Source organism: Equus przewalskii, chromosome 11 (assembly GCF_037783145.1).
Source record: "Equus przewalskii isolate Varuska chromosome 11, EquPr2, whole genome shotgun sequence".
Lineage (NCBI taxonomy): Eukaryota > Metazoa > Chordata > Mammalia > Perissodactyla > Equidae > Equus > Equus przewalskii.
In genome coordinates this window covers 8,715,383-8,734,907 of record NC_091841.1, presented here as the reverse complement: position 1 = coordinate 8,734,907, position 19,525 = coordinate 8,715,383, and the positions used below count along the sequence as shown (strand labels likewise).

The following is a 19,525-nucleotide window of genomic DNA, read 5'->3' as shown; positions in this document are numbered from 1 at the left end:
CAACAAAAATATATACCTCACAAGGATGTTTGACAGATCAAAAGGGACAATACATGTGAGGGAATAAATAAATAATAAAGCACTATAAAATATTAGTTGTAGGTGGTAACGTTAATAATAAAATACAGTACATTGTATTAAATTTAGATAATGTTATACGTCAATTATATCTCAACAAAGCTGGAGAAAAAATAAAGTATGGCAGAAATCCTCTCTCATCTGGAACAATTAGGGCAGTTTGTTAGTTGGCTACTTAGAGAAGTCCGTTAAAGCAAGGAATCCTAGAAAATGATAAATACACATTGCAACCATTTTTATTTTAATTTAAAGTTTAATTTTAAAATTTAATTTTAAGTGTGATTCATTCACCAATCCTTTGTGTAGGGTCAAGGCCTTATCTTTGAGTTTAGATCTTTGGACTGGAATTCCAGTCTTTCTTGGATAAACCACACCCATAACGCGTCATCTATAATTGCAGTTTCTGTTCTTTTAAAATGCAGCAAAAACTTTAAGACATATGCAACAACAGGAGAGCAAATTTCTTCCTACTTTTGATAACTTTTTGCAATATTTTACATTTGTCTTGTTCACCCCTAATTCGACAACCAATTTCTTTTTTTGAGGTCACACTGGTTTATAACGTTGTATAAATTTCAGGTATATGTATTATGTATCAGTTTCTGTATAGACTGCATCGTGCTCATCACCAATAGTCTAGTTTCCATCCATCACCAGACACATGCGCCCCTTCACCCCTTCTGCCCTCTCCCCCTCCCCCTCTGGTAACCACCAATCTGTTCTCTGGATCTATCTGTTTGCTTGTTTATCTTACACATATGAGTGAAATTGTACGGTAATTGTCTTTCTCTGTCTGACTTATTTCACTTGGCATACTACCCTTGAGGTCCATCCAGGTTGTCGCAAATGGCACAATTCTTAACAACCAATTTCTGAAAGAACTGGCTTTTCTCACTTTTTTTCAGAACTTTCAGCTTAGTTTTTGTAGAAATAACTCCCCTTTTTACCCTAATATTGCAGCCGTTTACAGAATATTTAATAACAAATGCACCCAGCACGAGTAATTTTGGGAACAAATACAACTGACTCTTCATAAGTAAACACTTTGCGTTGTGGGAGGGAAAGAACGTGGGCATCATCCTGAGCAGCCCACCGGTCACAAAAGTCAGCATCCTGGGTACACCAGTCAGGACGTGCCACCAAGGAGGTGGACAGCACTGGTGTATCCATCGGTTGGTTAATTAGACATCAGTTAAAAGAGTCTTTGCCATATTAGAATTGAGGTCTCAAGCGTAGCTGACTACATTCAAAACAGTTTCCTGGTCTCATATATATTTACAACCTTTTATATTTTTCCCCAGTCATATATGATAGACATTTAGAGACAATGAAGTCAAAGAGTAAAAAAAATGCAAGAATATTGAAATGAGGCAAGAGAAAAGGAATTCAGATGGTTAAGTAAAACATGATAAAATAATCAGAGAATTTGACTCCTGACAACAGAATCTAAATGAGTCAATAAGAGATATTTTAAGGAAATAACAATAACCCTCTATTAGTTTGAAAAAACTGGTGATCCATCTTTAAGACATCCCGTTAACAGCATGAGAAAGAAGCTTTCTGAACTATAAATAAATACACCCATGCTAGATATCTGCTTGAAAATATTAAACTTAGGTTAGCTGTATTCTTCTGTAATCGCGAGAGAAGAGAAGGCTGATGTGAAAACTTACTTATTTCACTGGAAACCTGGTCCAGCTTATCCTGAGATCTGCTGATAAGGACGATCTTCATTCCACGCTTTGCTAACTGAAACAATAAAAGAGACAGCAAACAGTTGAATCACACCCGTGCGTTTCATTTTAAAACAGTCCATTCTAAAACAGAAATTGATACGCGGTCATTGTAAGAAAACCTCACCATATGATAACGAATGGACAATCCAAAATGAAGACTTTACGAAAGGCTTCCCCACAGGTTATCTTTCTAAATCAAGCTAGCATATAAATGTCAAGGGGTTTTAGAAGAAGTGATGAGTTTTACTTTTCATTTTGTACCCATCAACACTGCTGGAGTTTTTAAAATCGTAAGTATCTATTACTCCTATAATTTAAAAGTTAGCTTTAAAAAAGTTTTTGTGTCAGGCTGGATACATAAAGACTGGAGGACTGGCAAAGAAAACGACAGTTAAAATGTTAAGAATTCCTAAAAATAGAATCATTTTTAAAATTTTTATTTAAGCATTATACTTTACGGAAAGAAAGACAAACTAAAACAGTCAAACTGGATAAATTAGTACAGAATTTCCCGGGGGGCCGTGCCGTGGCCAAGTGGTTAAGTTCACGCGCTCCACTTCAGAGACCCAGGGTTTTGCCGGTTCAGATCCTGGGCGCGGACATGGCACCGCTTATCAGGCCGTGCTGAGGCGGCGTCCCACATGCCACAACTAGAAGGACCCACAACCAGAATATACAACTATGCACTGGGGGCTTTGGGGAGAAGAAGAAGAAACAAGACTGGCAACAAATGTTAGCTCAGGTGCCAACCTTCAAAAAAAAACTTTTTTAAGTAAAGAATGTCCTGAGGAGCACTTTCTGTGTACTGACCCAGCACTGTGTAAGTGGCACAGAATGAATAAGATTTAAGCAAGGTGACAGAATAAGGAATGTTGTTTCTACCCCTGAGACACAAATATAGGGGAACAGGAAAAAACATTGATATACACAAAACTTTTTAATGAACTATTTCAGACAGTCTATAAATGAGCAATGAATTAGGTGCTATGAGGTGTAAGCGATTCAGTAAATTAATATTCCAGTCTTAAATTCTACAGTCAGTTTTTATTAAACAATGAGTAGTTTTGCAAATGAGAAGATATGGAAGAACATTTTTTATAAAAATAACAAAGTTTGGTAATAATTTGCTAAATTAATCTGCGGTAAAACCACTAAAAAACACGAGTCCATGCTCACAGTTTTTTAAAAAAAATTAATGGGGGAGGAAGCACAAGGAAAAGCCCTTATTTATAGAAAAATACCATCTAATAAATGTAGAAGGAAAACTATCATTAGAAAATCACCATTTTTAAACCACCATGGTATTAACTAATTTAGGCAAAAAACTGTCAACAGATGTTAAAACCCCTGGGTGAAAAATTGTGGGGAAACGGGAAAATTCATAATCTCAAAGTATCATCTCTTAGGTTCCTTGTGTTTTTTTCTTTCTTTCTTTCTTTCTTTTTTTGGTGAAGAAGATTGGCCCTGAGCTAACACCTGTGCCAATTTTCCTCTATTTTGTATGTGAGACACCACCACAGCACGGCTTGATGAGCAGTGTGTATGCCCATGCCCGGGATCTGAACCCTGGGCCACCGAAGTGGAGCACGTAAACTTAACCACTATGCCACCAGGCCAGCACCCCAATTCCTTATTAATTACAAAGGGGAAAAGGTACCTTTTACTGGAGAATTATGGTGGACAGCATCTTAAAAATGATTTATCTTAACATAAAATAATGGAACAAATGGACTTCTTGTGCCTCCTGATAAGATAAACTCAGAAAGATACAATATCAGTTGGGTAGCATTCCTGCTAAAAAAAATGCTTAACCTGAATCTAATTATGAGGAAACAATAAGACAAATCCAAAATTGAGAAGTCTTTTGCAAAACAATTGGCCTGGATTTTTCAAAAGTGCCACTGTTATAAAAGAAAAGAAAGGCTAGAGAATTCTTCCAGTCAAGAGACGTGACACCTAAATGCCATGCATAATCCTGAACTGTATCTTGGAACCAAAAAACAAGAGCTCTAATGGATGTTATTGGGACAAACGGGAAACTTGCACATGGGCTGCACATTATATACGTAATAGAATTGTACCAAGTTAACTTCCTCTGTGCGACCGCTGTATCGTGGTTACAAGGGTGAGTGTTCTTGTTCTCAGAAGATTCAGGAAGAAATACTCAGGGGTGAAGTGTTATGATGTCTGTAACTCACAAATGGTCCAGCCAAATTAGAATGATAATAATATTAAACGTGACAAAATGTTAACAGCTGATGAATCCTGGTAAAGGGTATGTGAGTGTTCACTGTATTTTCCTTGCAACTTTTCTGTAATTTTGATATTCAAAATAAAAAACCGGAGGCCAGCCTCGGTGGCCTAGAGGTTAAGTTCCACATGCTCTGCTTCAGTAGCCTGGGGTTTGGTTCCTGGGAGCAGACCTAAACCACTCGTCTGTCAGTGGCCATGCTGTCGCAGCAGCTCACATACAAAAAGAAGAAGATTGGCACAGATGTTAGTTTAGGGCGAATCTTCCTCAGCAAAAAAGAGGAAGATTGTTAAATAGATGTTGGCTCAGGGCCCATCTTCCTCAGCAAAAAATAAATAAATAAAATAGGGGCCAGCCTGGTGGCACAGCAGTTAAGTTCACATGTTCTGCCCGGCCTGGGGTTCACCGGTTTGGATCCCCAGTGTGGACCTATGCACCACTTGTCAAGCCATGCTGTGGTAGGCATTCCACATATAAAGTAGAGGAACATGGGCACAGATGTTAGCTCAGGGCCAGTCTTCCTCAGCAAAAAAGAGGAGGATTGGCAGTGGATGTTAGCTCAGGGCAAATCTTCCTCAAAAAATAAAATTAAATTTAAAAATCTTTAAAATAAATAAATAAACAAATTTAAAAACTGGGAAAACAAAGGAGGACTTAAAAAAAAAAACCCTTTGGGAATGACAAATGAAAGAGTCGATGGATCTGCCAGGATCTTCATCACAGCTGGGTAATGTCATAGGCTATGGGTGCCTTCGCAGAACTGGAAGGCAGGAAAGCTTGCCTTCAGAGAACGGCCAAGGGTCCTGCTTTGTATACTCGTCTTCAAACTATTATGGTTTTCTATCCTTTAATTACATCACAGAGAATCTGAATCCTTTGCCTGTGTCTGTCAATACCTTTCTGCCAAGCACAGTCCTTCTTAGGAAAAGGATGCTATGGACCAGCCTGGAAATGTAACCACTATATAATAAAATATTCACCTTTCAGAAAATAATTCAAAACAATGAAGTTTAAAAACTCAGGACTGTCCACACTTACACAATCTAAAATATAATTACATGAATTTTTCACAATTCCAACTTAACAGGATAGAAAGTTTTATACTCATTTTGCATAAAAATCTGTTTTAAAATTGTTTGTTTAAGCAAACATAGTATTTCTGACAACACAGAAATATGTACTTATATTATAGTATGCAACATTATATTTGTGTTTCTGACTTCAAAAATCAAAACTACTATGAGATCATTCCATGTTTGTTCTTATATTTTTATACCAAAAAGCAAGGTTTTGAAAACGACCTACCTCTTCTGCATATGATTTTCCAATTCCATCAGTACCACCTGTGACAACTGAGAAAAGAAAAAAAGTAAGTTTAGTTTAAGAACTACAGTGAAGAACTGATCATGTTAGGACCCAGCAATTGGACACAAAGGGACCTGTGCAACACTTTCACGTAAAAGATGGAGCCAAACCAGTCATTCAAACTGTATACCCACCACAATGGCTATATACCCACCACAATTGCTAAAGTTAAAGAGTACAATACCAAGTGTTGACAAGAATGTGAAGCATTGGAACGCTCAGACATTGCTGGTGGCACTGTAATTCCAAAACAGAATCATTTTGGAAAAACCATTTGGCATTATGTCCAGAACTTCCCAAGACGTCTGAATGCATCATGTCTACCAAAAGAATGCCCACGGTAGCTTTATTTATGCATAGTAGGTAAACATGCTCAGATATTAAGTTATGGGAGAATGAGAAAGTAAATTGAGGTATATTCATACAATGGAATACTAAATAACAATAAAAAAGAACTACTGATATATGCAAAACATAAACAAATCTCCCAGACATGATGTTGAGTGAAAAAAGACATAAAAGTGGATAAGCTGTTATGATTCCAGTCACAAAGTCCAAAAAAGGGCAAAGCCAATCTATGATGATGGAACTTGGAATACTGGTCAGTGAGAGCATAGATGACAGAAAAGGGGCATTAAGGGAAACTTCAGATGCAGGAAGTATTCTATGTCTTGATTTGGGTATGTGTGTGTGTATGTGTGTGTAAAAATTCACTTAGCTGTACACTTAAGTATACACATTATATCTGCTATACCTTAATAAACTGATTTTTTAAAATTGTGGGCGGTAAAAAGAATTGAATAAGGTCTATTTCTTCCATGGGAAAACATATTTCCCCCATAAGCTCAAAAACCTTACACAGTAAAAACGCTTGAAAATTGTACTGGGTCAGGCTATATCACAGTGTCTTATCTGTGAAATACTGAAATTGTATTTGTTACAAATCCAGAACACAGCTGGCTGCTCCCAAAGGTTAGGGATGCTCCCCAAACTTCTCTGACTAGGAGTTTTTCCAAACCATTTACAGATTATGGAAAACAAGTTATGGTGTAAAGTAGGATCTTTCGGTATTTGTCTTAAAACCACTTCTTTCAGATTACACGAGATGTTCCCCACTTTTACTGCTCAGAAATATGGCAAACACGTCCACAGTCTTCCTAGCCATGTCTTCCATAATCTTACAGATTTTCATCATGTTCCTGCTCAGTTTTCATCTTTCTAGTTTTAAAAAATGTTTTAGAATAAAAAAAGTCAAAAAAAGTATGTTATTAAAAATAACCACAATACTATTATCACATTCCTAAAATGTAAATAATAATTCCTTGATATCTAATTAGTATATAATTTCCCCACATATTTTTTAAAAATTCTAAGAACTTGGTAGAATCAGGCTTCAGTAAGTTCCATCCTTAAAATTGGTTAATGTCTATTAAATCTCTTTTAATCTATAGGTTCGATGTATCCAACTACCCATCTATATCATTTAATCTCCATCTCTCTCTCCCCCCACCCTCCCTCTCCCTTCCCCACCTCCATTATTTGCTGAAGATATGTTTACACTTTCCCTTCCCGGCATTTGCAGATTGCATTCCCCTGATGTCGTTTAACATGTTCTTCGGTCCCTTAGAGGTTGGCTAGAGATGCTCGATAAAATTCAAGTTTGATTTTTCAGATACGAATACTTCATAAATGATATATATTGCATATTGACATCAGGAGGTACACGTCCAGTTACCTTTCTTTTTGTTTCATTAGCGGCTACTGACAATCACCACTAAGAGCCATTATTTCATTAGAGGTACAAAATGGTGATATTTGAATTCTATCATTCCATCTTCATTTATTAGCCAGAATATTTCCATAGAAAAATAACTCCTCATCTGTTATTTGGTTACAACGGTAAGAGTTTGCATAGGAACACAGGATAAATGTTTGATTTTTTTTCTCCTTTATTTACCAGTTTTCAAAATAAATTGGTTCCCAGGCACCTTCCAAAGGTAACCCAGGAGTTTTTATCATTGTGGTTTTGTTTCTAACAAACATTATTAACTGATGGATTTAAATGTTTGTGGGAGAACCCATCTGTATGAAATTAAGCATCACCAACCTCATGATCAAGGGCACATTTCTGTAACTTCTCATCTCCTGAGTATCTTGGAGGAGTGGAGAACCGGAATTTTATACTGCATTCCTGTTACTGGCTCACTAACGTTTCACACATGAAAGATAAGCATTTTCTAATTGTTTCCAGTTCTGTCCTTTTCCTCCTCTGTGATAACGTTTAATGCTCTCTCCAAGATCCCCAGAACCTCACCTCCTCTCCACTTCCTTCAAAGCAGCGTTTAAGCTCCAACTCCATTGTTCCAGATCGCTTCAAACAAAAGAAACCCTTCTCTCCTCCAGACTCCCTCAGCTCTTTACACGCACCTCTCTTATGCCACTCAGCATTCTCTACTCTGACCTGTATTTCCTTACATACAGAAGTCTTAATTCTTCTGCCAGATTCTGGGCTCCCTGCTATGTGACATGCACGAGGCAGGTGCTCAGAACACATTTGCTGAACGCATCAATGATGCTCAGCACTTAGGTGTCTTACAACCTGGAAAACACACAAGACTTAGACTGTTTCTCTGAGAACCTGGTTTCTCAAAGTTCTTGACTTTACAAGTATAATACCATAACTCTCCTAACCTAACTGCCACTCATCTATTTACAGAGCCTTTGGTACCTAGGTTATTCTGTTTATTTTCTACAACTGCAGAGCAAGCAAATCGTATACATGACTACATACAATGAATCTATGGCAATATGATTTCCCAGATTAGGGGCTTAAAAATCCCTTAATAAGAAAATCTTCAAGAATCCAAATACAATAAAGTCATTCTGTATAACGTATCTAGAATTTTTGGCTGCAATGTACATATTTCAAAATATAGATGATTCTGTGTGTGCATCTGCGTGTTTTTAAAATTGCCAACCCCAGGTTGAGCTAAACAAGCACATCATACTTTCAAAAGCCCGTAACACGCCAGGATTAGAGATTATAAAATTTGCCTAATGGATATCAAGTCTTCCTTTTCCAGATTCCCCAGTTTTTGGAGTTTGCGGTGCATATTGTTAGAGCACCGACTACATCTCCCTTCCAGCAGCGGGGTACTCAGTCAATCCTCTGTGGGGGATCAGAACCGGCCACCCCAAAACGTGTCTCTTTTCCTTGCCTTGATTGTTTTTAAGATCAAAATACTCTGAAGGAAACGCTGAGCTTCCCCCTAACTGCCTAAAAGCAATTTAAGATAAAGGCCTGTCCCCAGGACAGACCACCACCATGGATAACTCTGGGTATCCAGCAGACGGCGAACATCCTTGCTAAGCCCACTCTTATCGAAGTTCTATTTTACTTTTCCATTTCCACGTGAATTCCCTTCCTCCCCTTTGAAATCCCAAACCACCACCCCCAACATCCTCCTTTGTCTTTAGCTGAAGATGATATTTAAGAAGAAAGCCTCCACCGTTTTGGAGAGTTGCTCAGTTTTCCTGAGTCTCTCCCATATATACACGTTACAAACCTCGGTTCGATTTTCTCCTGTTATTCTGTCTCATGCGAATTTAATTCGTAGCCCAGCCAGAAGGACCCAGAGGATAGAGGGAGATGTCGTCCTCCCGTACACCTCTCTTGCCAGGATTGTCATCTGCCGTCAGCTCACACGTGAGCATCTCCCTGCCGTCAGCCTTATCCATGGTGACAGCCCCCTCCCCTGGGCAGTGCATGTCTAATGAGTGACCCGCACTTGAGGACAAAGGTCCAGCTCCCTTCCCTCACTTTGGCTTCTCTGAGGGGCCATCCCAGGTTCAGAATTTCCCATGGGATCAGCTGTGACCTCTGCTAGATCTGCGACACAGTTCCACCTCTCCCTCTGCCCTACTTTGATACTTTTGCTCTTTTATTCCTGAGAGCACACACCGGTACACCTGACACACACGCGTCTCAATGTCCAGTTTGCTTCCTGATGAACTACTGAGAGCCTCAAGTCAAGCTCCCTTCTCTTTTTAAGTGATTTTATTTATATCTAAGTAATACGTCCTCTTAGTTTGAAAAAGAAAATAGCTATAAAAGGTTGGAAGTGAAAAACAGGACTTTACCCCAACCTTCTGCACCTTCCTACTCCATCCCCAGAAGCAACCGTTTTCATTGCTTTTAGTCATTTTTCCTTATGTTTACATCCATGTTATCAATCCTGTGCTTACACTGTTCTCTCCTGATCATCAATTTTTATATTGCTTGTTGACTTATTACAGTTGATGGGAACTCCCACTCCCCTTTTATTTTCTCCATCCTTCCAAGGAAGTCACATCACAAGAGTCTGTCAATAGTCAGTGTTTATTGTAATGCTGCAACTCAATTCTGACATCAACCATCCAGAATTAGAGCAGATCCCACAGGTTAAGGCATGGTCCCCAGCAAAACTGCCCACGTTTCAGGCACCAGCCACAAGTCAGACGTGCCCAGGCTACCCTCTCTTGTAACTGACTGCCTACAAAATTCAGGGTCCCCACAACTCCTCAGGTTCAATAACTCCCTAGAATGCCTCACAGAATTCAGGATAACTTACAATTTATGATAACAGTTTTATAATAAAAGATACAAATCAGGACCAACCAAATGAATAGCCACATAGGGAGAGCCCTGCAGGCAGAGCTTCCATGCCTCTCTGAATGAGGGCACGTCACCTCCCAGCACATCAATGGCTTCACCGACCAAGAAGCTACACCAAGCTTCAGTGTCCAGAGTTTTTATTGGGTTTCATCACAAAGGTAGGGTTGATAGAATCGTCAGAACTCAATCTCCAACCACCGTCCCCGCCCCCTCCCGCCCCTGGGAAGTTGGGAGGTTGAACTGATGTCACACGACTCAAAGCTCCAGTGTTATGGTTGATCTTTCTGGCAGGACCAGCCCCCAGCTCAAAGCCATCTAGGGTCCCACCATGAGTCATCCCGTTACCATACACTATGAGGGCCCACCACGAATAACAAAGACACTCCTATCACTCAGGAAATCCCGAAGATTTAGATTCTCCTTCCCAGGAACCAGGGGGGAAAGCCAAATTCTTTATTATACAACAATTATTGCGGCTAGATAAATATATCATTCACTACTGAACCAAACAGTATAGTGTAATTACATTTCCTTTCCTGGTCCACATTTTTCTTTACCTGGAGTTAAAACTGGCTTTTTCTTCCATCTGCAGAGTTTTCTTTTTAAATCTTCCCCCATTCTCTCTACCTGCCTCTCAAAATAACTTTCCACACAATCAGCCCCATCAACTTGTTCCATTCTTTCTTTTCCTTAGAGATCACCTTCCCGAGAACCTCTAGCTTTTATCCTGCTCCGACCTGGAATGGCTACTTTGCTGCACAGCCGCTATTCCAGAATATAATCTTGGAATTCCATGGGCCTCTCTTGTTCTGTTCCTAATACCTAACCTCTTAATCTCAAGTTCGTGTGCCCAATGCCCAGCCGAGACATCGGTGCTTGGAGACGGAGAAAGATTTACTTGAATTGACCAAAATGAGAAGGCAGGCGCCTGGGTTCACTCAAATGTGCCTCTCCGTGAACAGACGGCAGGGGGCGGTTATAGAGCTAAGGGGCTCGGCAGGAGGAACTTCAGGGAAACAAAGGGGTCACTCCCAAGAAAGGCCTCTGCACAATCTGACTTCGGGGTTTCAGTGGCTGCTGAGGGCGGCCAACTGGTGATCACAACCTCCCCGAAGGCATTCTCTTTCTTCTGCAAAACAAGCTCACCCATCCTCCAGACGCGAGTCACCCCTCAAGTGAAACAAGAAAACAGCAAATTGTTTTAAAATCTACACTACCCCCCAGGTAACTGGCTTCAGTCCCCCATTATGGAACATGTCTGCCAGCAGCTTCCCAAGAACGGATGCATGAAGACACGTTTTTGAAAATATTTTTTAAAAAATAAATTTTTTATTTTAGAATAGTTTTAGACTTACCGAAAAAATGTGAAGACAATACGGAGTGTTCCCTACATTCCAAATCATTTCTCCTATCACTAACACCTTATATTAGTGTGGTACATTTGTCACAATTCATGAACCAATATTGATAGGTTATTATTAACTAAAGTTCCTATTTTTTTCAGATTTTTTTGTAGCTGAATGTTCTTCTTCTGTTCTAGGATCCAGAATATCACATTAAATTTAGTTGTCATGTCTCTTCATGTGACAATTTAAGAGAGAAATTTTTTTATTGTGTATATATATTTTTTTTTAAAAAGTCTATATTCTAACCTCACACAAAATTGTTTAACTAGGTACAGAATTCTAAGCAGGAAATCATTTTTAACAAAAAACTGAAGACAACTCTTCATTGTCTTCTAGCATGCTTAAAAAGTATTTCACCTTGGGGCTGGCCCCGTGGCCGAGTGGTTAAGTTCGCGCACTCCGCAGCAGGCGGCCCAGTGTTTCGTTAGTTCGAATCCCGGGCGCGGACATGGCACTGCTCATCAGACCACGCTGAGGCAGCGTCCCACATGCCACAACTAGAAGAACCCACAGTGAAGAATACACAACTATGTACCGGGGGGCTTTGGGGAGAAAAAGGAAAAAAAATAAAAAAAAAAAAGTTAAAAAAAAAAAAAGTATTTCACCTTAAAATTCATGATCTTCAATTCTGCAAATTTTCCTATATTAATTCTTTGATAATTTCTTCCCCACACTTTTCTCTTTTTTCTTTCTATTAATCAGATTTCTTTCTATTAATCTGATTAATGCTATTAATCAGAATTTGGACTCAACGGTTTCTCTATTAATCTTACTTTTCTTTTTGTCCGACTTCCCTGGAAATGTCAACTTTTATCTTCCAAACTTTCTATTGACTTTTTAAATTTAGGTTGTCCATTTTTTAATTTTGAAGCGCTCTTCTCTATTCTGACTGTTTCTGCTCTCTCTTTTTTTAAACAGCATCTTATTCTTATAGATCCATTATCTTCTCTCATCTCTCAGGACAGTAACTACACTTGTTTATATATTTACATTTTCTTCTACTCCATATATTCTGTTTCCTCTAAGTTCCTTTTGATTGTTTTGGTCTGGCTCATCTTGGAGACATTGAAATGGCGCTTAATGTGCATAGGTGGAGTGATTACACTGTGACCCTTCTGGAGAGTAATCAATGGGCAAATCAGCTATTTTATTGGGGAATCCACAAAACTCAGTATGTGTCTTTTCTCTGGGATCCTTCAGGAACTCTTAAGAAGCATTTCTCAATTTCCAGTCTTCTCGCCGCTAGGCAGCTGGGCAGTTTGTAGAGTTCTGCTCGACCCCTGTTCTCAGTCAGGTGTCTCTGCTCTCTTCCGTGCCCACTTCCCTGAATCTCAAGCGCATCTGGCTCAGTGTTCTCCCTCACCCCTGTCTTTTTAGGTACCTGATACTTCCAATTCCTGTGCTTTTCTGGGGTCCAAGGGCAAACTTGCTTGTTTCCCAGTGGTGGACCCCCGTGAAGGCTCAGGGGTCTGCTCTGTGAGGTCAGTCGCCACTCTGCCACCTTCATTTGCCAGACTGGGAACGAGGGATTTTCCAAGTTCCCTAGTTTCATCAAAATGGAGGTTTCTGTCTCTCATTCTCCTGATTTTTAAAGAGGATTTCCAGAAGATAAAGGGCTAGAAATACTGTTACTTGGTCATTTTAAAACTGCAAGTTCTCCAGTGTTCCTCCTAAGCATATTACACTGAAGTGGACTAACTTTAGTTGAGGATGAGACACTAAACACACTTCTCAAGATTTGGCTTTATGCTCCCAGCAAGAACCTTTTATCCTGTCATCTTCCTGCTATTAACTATCAAGTTTAAATCAAACTAACAGTTTTTAGAAACTACGATATGCATGGCTATGGAGAATCCAACGATGTGTAAGATCCACTCTGAATATTAGGTGTTCTACACATCACTCATTTCATGCTTAGGACTTTAATTAAGCACAAAAAATATGACATTAAATTGTATAAATTTTTAAAAATTTAGCCTCTGATCTTTTTAGATAGATAAAAGTATCACTTTTTCATATTCTAATAATTCTCAAAATCAAATCCAACACTGCATAGTTACATGTAAGGCAAATATTGCCTTACAAGTAAATTTTTCCTGAGAAAACAGAAAAGTGTAAAAATTACTTTTTTACAGGCAAAAGAAATACAAAATAAAATGGAAGCCCAGAGCCTCTCTTAGTCATCTCTGTTAGCACCACTGTGGTTCTACACTAGTCAGAGTCATCTCCAATGGCTAGGCAATGGAAGATCCAGTGTCATTTCCCCATCAAAGGAAGGACAAATTCCTTAGTCCTCTAAGTCACATAGTAGGTAATGTTTTTGCAATAACATACAAACATGACCAAGTCATCTGTCAAACTCAAGCCAATTATAAAAGTTTTACTCGATGCTGAAAAAAATTTAAATTTGTTTATTTGAGACACAAAAGATGGGGACAAGGACTGTCCTGCTTTTAAAGATATATTCCTTGCTCTAAAGCTAAATATCTCCCAATAGTAGTAGCAGAGAGAGCAGCTCGTAGTTGGATAGAAAGATCCCTTAATCAAGCTCAATAACTTTTTATTTTCATAAAGTAATAGTGGGACTCTCACTATTAAGATGATGCCATATTGTCTGGGGAGTCAACACTTCCTCATTAATTTTAGGAAGCTAAATAAAGCATACCATCTTAAATCAAGTCTTTTGGTGGCTGCTTCTGAGGCGTTGGGAAAAAGGAGGAAAGAGATTACCATTTTTCATTCTTCTTACTGTTAGTATTTTTTAACCATGTATGTGTATTGCCTTTCTTAAAATGAAGTCCTTTCCTACCATGAATAGAAAGATGGTGTAAACTGAGCCTGCGGACTTTTCATTTATTCTAGCTTCCCAAAAGTCAGTGTAGCATTGCTAAAATCAGTGTTTCCCAAGGTCCCTTAATATTTTCTTAAAACTGGTATTTTAAAAATAAAATTTAATAGAAAACTTAGTTACTTTATTATTATTTAATGATTTGATTATTATAAAAGACCACCAGTTTCAATTAGCAAAAATTGAGTATTAGTGTAAAATGCATATATATATAACTATCAAAAATTTGAAATATTCATCAATGTAGCACCTAAGACTAACTCTCGGTTTGTGTTTTGGGAAACACTGATGTAAACACGACCACGCTGATATAGCTGCCACCTTGCAATGAAAACCAAATGAAACCAAGACCAGCTCTCAAATCACGCAAACTAGAAGTACTACTTGTGCTATGGAAAATAGTATGGAGATTCCTAAAAAAATTAAGAACAGAACTACCATACGATCCAGCTAGTCCACTGCTGGGTATTTATCCAAAGAACATGAAAACATGAATGCATAAAGATACATGCACCCCTATGTTCATCGCAGCCTTATTCACAATGGCCAAAATGGTTGAAAGCAACCTAGGTGCCCATCAAAGGGCAAACGGATAAACAAGATGTAGTATAAATACACAATGGAATACTATTCAGCCTTAAGAAACGATGAAATCCGGCCACCCGTGACAACGTGGATGGACCTTGAGGATTTTATGCTAAGTGAAATAAGTCAGAGGGAGAAAGTCAATATCATATCATAAACAGAAGATAAAAACAACAATCACATAGAGACAGAGATTGGATTGGTGGTTACCAGAGGGGAAGTGGGGAGGCAGGAGGGTGAAATGGGTGATAGGCACATGTGTGTGGTGATGGATTGTGATTAGTCTTTGGGTGGTGAACATGATGTAATCTACACAGGAATCAAAATATAATGATGTACACCTGAAATTTATAATGTTATAAACCAGCATTATCACAATAAAAAAATAAAAAAGAAGTACTGCTTGTTTTTTGTGGTTTCTTAAAATGAAAGAATAAAGCACTCACAGCCACACTGAAATAAGACGCAATGTGTAAAAACAACCCTGGGGACCCGTCCATCTTATGTTATCTGCATATGCGAGCCAGAGCCTGCTGCCCGTCTTCCTCAATATCCATCCTGCCCTCCTTCTTTGCAGCAATCGTGACCTGGAATACAGACTATTTTCCAACCTCTCTAGCAGCCAGGTGTGGCCACGCGATTAAATTCTGGAAATAAGATGCAAGCACGGTGTGAGGGAGTGTGAGAAAGGCTGCTTAAAGGAGGCTGACTCAGCAGGGAGAGACCCCTCTCGCCCTTCCTGTAGGCAATTCAGAAGTGATGGCTGTAGGTCCAGCAGTCTTGACCATGAAGTAACCTTGAGGGTAGAAGCCATGGGCTAAGATGAAGGAGCATACAGGAATCAAGGTTCCTGACACCTCCATGGAATTACCATGCCACTTTTTCTTAACCAATCATTTCTTTCTCAAATGCTTATCACAGAGGATCGAACATACACAAAAATACCAGTCTTCTTTAAATTGGGTGAAAAATAAACTTCTATATTGTTAAAGTCACTAGAACCAGAAAAGCAAGAGTAAGCTGTCAGCAAACTAAATTATTAAAACAAGATATTTAGTGCTCACATCATTCTAAGTATCTGCTCAAGGTCCTTCCCTGATATTCCCCAGTCAGCTCGCACAGCACCCGTCACCCGAGTCTCAGCGATCTTCCCGAGAAACAAGGACTCGTGCAACGAACCTTTCAGGCCCTCCTCACTCAACTCGTGCTCTGCAAAGTTAAGAAGTCTTTCCCAAACACCATCTTTATGATCTCCTTCTTCCGTTAAGGAGTGACAATGTCTCCCTATCGCCAATTATATAAAACCTGAAACACAAATCCACTCACTTCGCCCCATTGCCACCACCGTCATTCATCTCCCACAAGAACTACTCCAACCGCCTTCTCACTCATTCACCTGCTGCCACTCTTACTCCTCTCCCAGTCACTCCAGACTGCAGCCAAAGCCACCACTCCAAAGGGCCAATGCGGCATCACTCCCCCGCCTAAAACGTGTCAGGGACTTCCCATTGCCCTTACTCTTTACAAGGCCTTCCATGAGCTGACCTTTCCTCCCACCACTTTCCTCCTCCCACTCAGTGCCCTGGTCATGCTGAAATTCTTCCACGTCCTCCAAAGGAACAGATTCTCTCTTCACAATTTCTCCTCTACTCCCAATTTTACTCCAACTACTGTCTCCCCCTCATCCTTGAGGTCTTCACTGGAACATCTCCTCTCCCATTAAGCCTTCTTTGAGCCCTAGGCTAACAGGATCTCAGAGCTCTCTGCCCCCATAATACCCATCCTTTCCCTTCATGACGTTCATCAGAGGTTTCCATAAGCGTTTGTCTGATCACCACAGTCTAACTGCTAGCACAGTGTCTGCCATAAAGTAGATGATTAATGAGGTTTTGCTGGATGAATGAGTGAGTGAATGAATGAAAGGAGATTATGAATGGAAAGCCTGTCTCTTAGACGCTACCCACTGCTTTAGCCACTCCTTCCTCAGAAATAATGCCCAATCACCTACTGTACGCAACCCCATATACTCTTTAGCCCCTTTCAACATCAAGAATCAGTGATCTAAAATAAAATTCAACAGAAAGAAGTTGAACTTTGTTTATGATGAATCTGGAGACACAGTTTCAAAGGATTCTGAGGCTGTTCTTGAAAAGAGGTGATTTTCAATGCTAGAGAGAACTACTCCGCTCGTAACGTGCCAGGGTGGATATGAAGTGAACAAACTCGACGCAGGATTAGGGGAAGGGGAGAGGAGCTGCTCGGGTTTAGTGAAGTGCGCCAGATTACCAAAGCGGTGACAGTTCACTGTTCCTGTCATTGAGACGCGCTTCTTCAGTCCACACTGGGTGTTCTCAGATTCCATTTTGCTGCGGAGTCAGTGGATAAGCTGAGGGAGTTTTCAACAATACAGAGAAAGAAGCCGCAGGTATCACCTATAACCCGACAGCCTCAAGTATTATGACAGACAGGGCAGAACTGAGGCAGGGGAAGGAAAGAAGGGAGGCAAAAAAGGAGATAAAAAAAGGCTTATGTCTTCCAAAATAACTATAACACCAGGACCCAAATTGCAAGCCTTTGAGAAGATGGAAACTGACAACTAGAAAGAAGATCCCAACTTGGCATCCAGAAGTGTCTAGCTTGTTACAGATTATATAAAATACTGGCAACTGACCAGGCCTCAGCTTCCAGCCTTTATGCAGTCAACAAAAATACTTTCGTTTGTGTAGGTTAAAAATATTCTACTCTTTTTGTCCTCAACTTGCTAGGAACAGATATTTTTAGTAAGAACCCAATCAACCTTATCAAAATCAAACATCAAAAATAGACTAGAGAACACTGGCAGCAAACACGCTATTTTTAGCTCTTCTGTCTATTCCCTGCCACTACCCACCCAATTCTGACTGTAGAGCCCATAAGAGCTTAGTTATTCCAGGCAGCTTCCTTCTCGTGACCCTTTTTTCTCCCCCTGAACACCTGAATGCAGAAAACACTCGATTGATTAAAGATTAATACCGCCGCAAACCATGACAGCTGCCTTTCCTGAGTGCTTTCGGGGGGGTGGGAGAATAGAAAATGACAAGAGAGTTTGCATCAGTATTCCTCCTGGGGATCTATTACATGGAGAGAAAATGGCTATTTCAATTCCCTTTTGTTGCTAAAAATAGCAGCTTCAATTGATTCAAGCAAACAGGGAGCCGGCTTAGCAGCGCTGAATTTAGAAACCGCTGAAGTCCCCGAGTGCAAAGGCTAGGAGTCTAACACATGCCAGATCATATTTAACAAAGAACAAAGAAGAGAGGCATGCAGGCCGCCAGCTAATAAAACAGCAGCAACTGCCTGCATTTTGATTAACGAGAAGCAGAGAGAGTGATGCAAATTTTCTTTACAAATGTGCTGTCCCACTTGAGTCCTCTCTCCCACTCTCCCCTCCTCTTCTCTTGACCCAACCGAATACTGCAGACAGCTGAATAGTTTGGCACTTAAAAAACTAACAAACAAAACAGAACAACATTCAAAGCACCTAGAGGTTCAGAAGTGAGAAAAGGAAGAAACTGTGAAAAGCAGGATCTGGTTCAGGCAGCCAATCCCCGGGGCCGGCTTCCAGGCCAGGCCGTGTAACGCCTGCTCGTGACACCAAAACCCAAAAATACCTTCTGCCTGGTTTTTTTCACTTTACTTGGTTAACTGAAAACCCTCCCAGCTAATGATTCATTTAGGTTAATGCCACATCCTCTTTAAAAATGCAAACCCTTGTATAAGAATTAAAAGGCTATCAATCCTTGGGCCTCAGTGTGGTTCAGTAGATTGAAACTGCTTTGTGGCTTCCTCTGGGGATTACCCAAAATGTTAACCGAAGGGGCCTCATGAGAAGAGGGATTCTGACTGGGGACAGTTACTACTCCTGGATCACAGGCCTAGTAAGACACCACAGTGGAGAGACTTCAGGCTTTCGCTATTTTACTACAAAGGGAGTATGTGAAGTGGTTAAGAACATGGCTGCTCAAATCAGACCAACAAAGTCCAAGTCTAGGTTCAAATGCCAACTCTGCCATCTATCAGAGGCCAGTTAACTTCTATTGTCACGGTTTCCTTATTTGTAATGTGAAAACAATAGTACTATGTGTCCCATAGAGTCCCATAATGTTAATAATAGTACCCACCATACTGGATTGTCTGAGATTTAACAGGACAATGTATATAACGTACTTAGCACAGCACTTGGCACACAGCAAATTCTCAATAAACACTAGCAACAGACAAGCAGTACCAGAAAATTTAGAGGGCGTATAGAAAGGAAAACAAAAAAGCTACTAAGGTCAGATATGACACCAAAAGTGCAAGCAAGAGAAGAAAAAACAGGTAAGTTGGACTTCATCAAAACTAAAATTTTTTGTACATCAAAGGACACTATCAAAAGAGTGAAAAGACAAACCAAAGAATGGGAGAAAATATTAGCAAATCCTACATCTACTAAGGGTCCAGTATCCAGAATACATAAAAAACTCCTACCACTCAACAACAAAAGACAACCAAATATTAAAATGGGCGAAGGACTTGCATAGGTATTTATCCAAAGAAGATATGCAAATGGCCAAAAGGCAT

At 39.8% G+C, this 19,525-nt stretch overlaps 1 protein-coding gene and 1 long non-coding RNA gene across 5 annotated transcripts in view; both read right to left on the bottom strand.

Annotated features, from left to right (window-relative positions):
• HSD17B12 (hydroxysteroid 17-beta dehydrogenase 12) overlaps positions 1-19,525 on the bottom strand; it is a 270,866-nt gene that overhangs the window by 98,777 nt on the left and 152,564 nt on the right. For all 4 annotated transcript variants that reach the window (XM_070564861.1, XM_070564862.1, XM_070564860.1 and 1 more), the window contains 2 exons: positions 5,371-5,417; positions 1,752-1,827 (listed from right to left, as the gene is read on the bottom strand). In XM_070564861.1, the coding sequence (XP_070420962.1) occupies positions 1,752-1,827; positions 5,371-5,417 (123 nt within the window). The remainder of the gene's footprint in view (positions 1-1,751; positions 1,828-5,370; positions 5,418-19,525) is intronic.
• LOC139074457 (uncharacterized) lies at positions 8,515-18,654 on the bottom strand. The gene is made up of 2 exons (XR_011524081.1): positions 12,096-18,654; positions 8,515-11,847 (listed from the first exon to the last, which is right to left on the bottom strand). It is a non-coding gene; the product is annotated as an uncharacterized lncRNA (long non-coding RNA).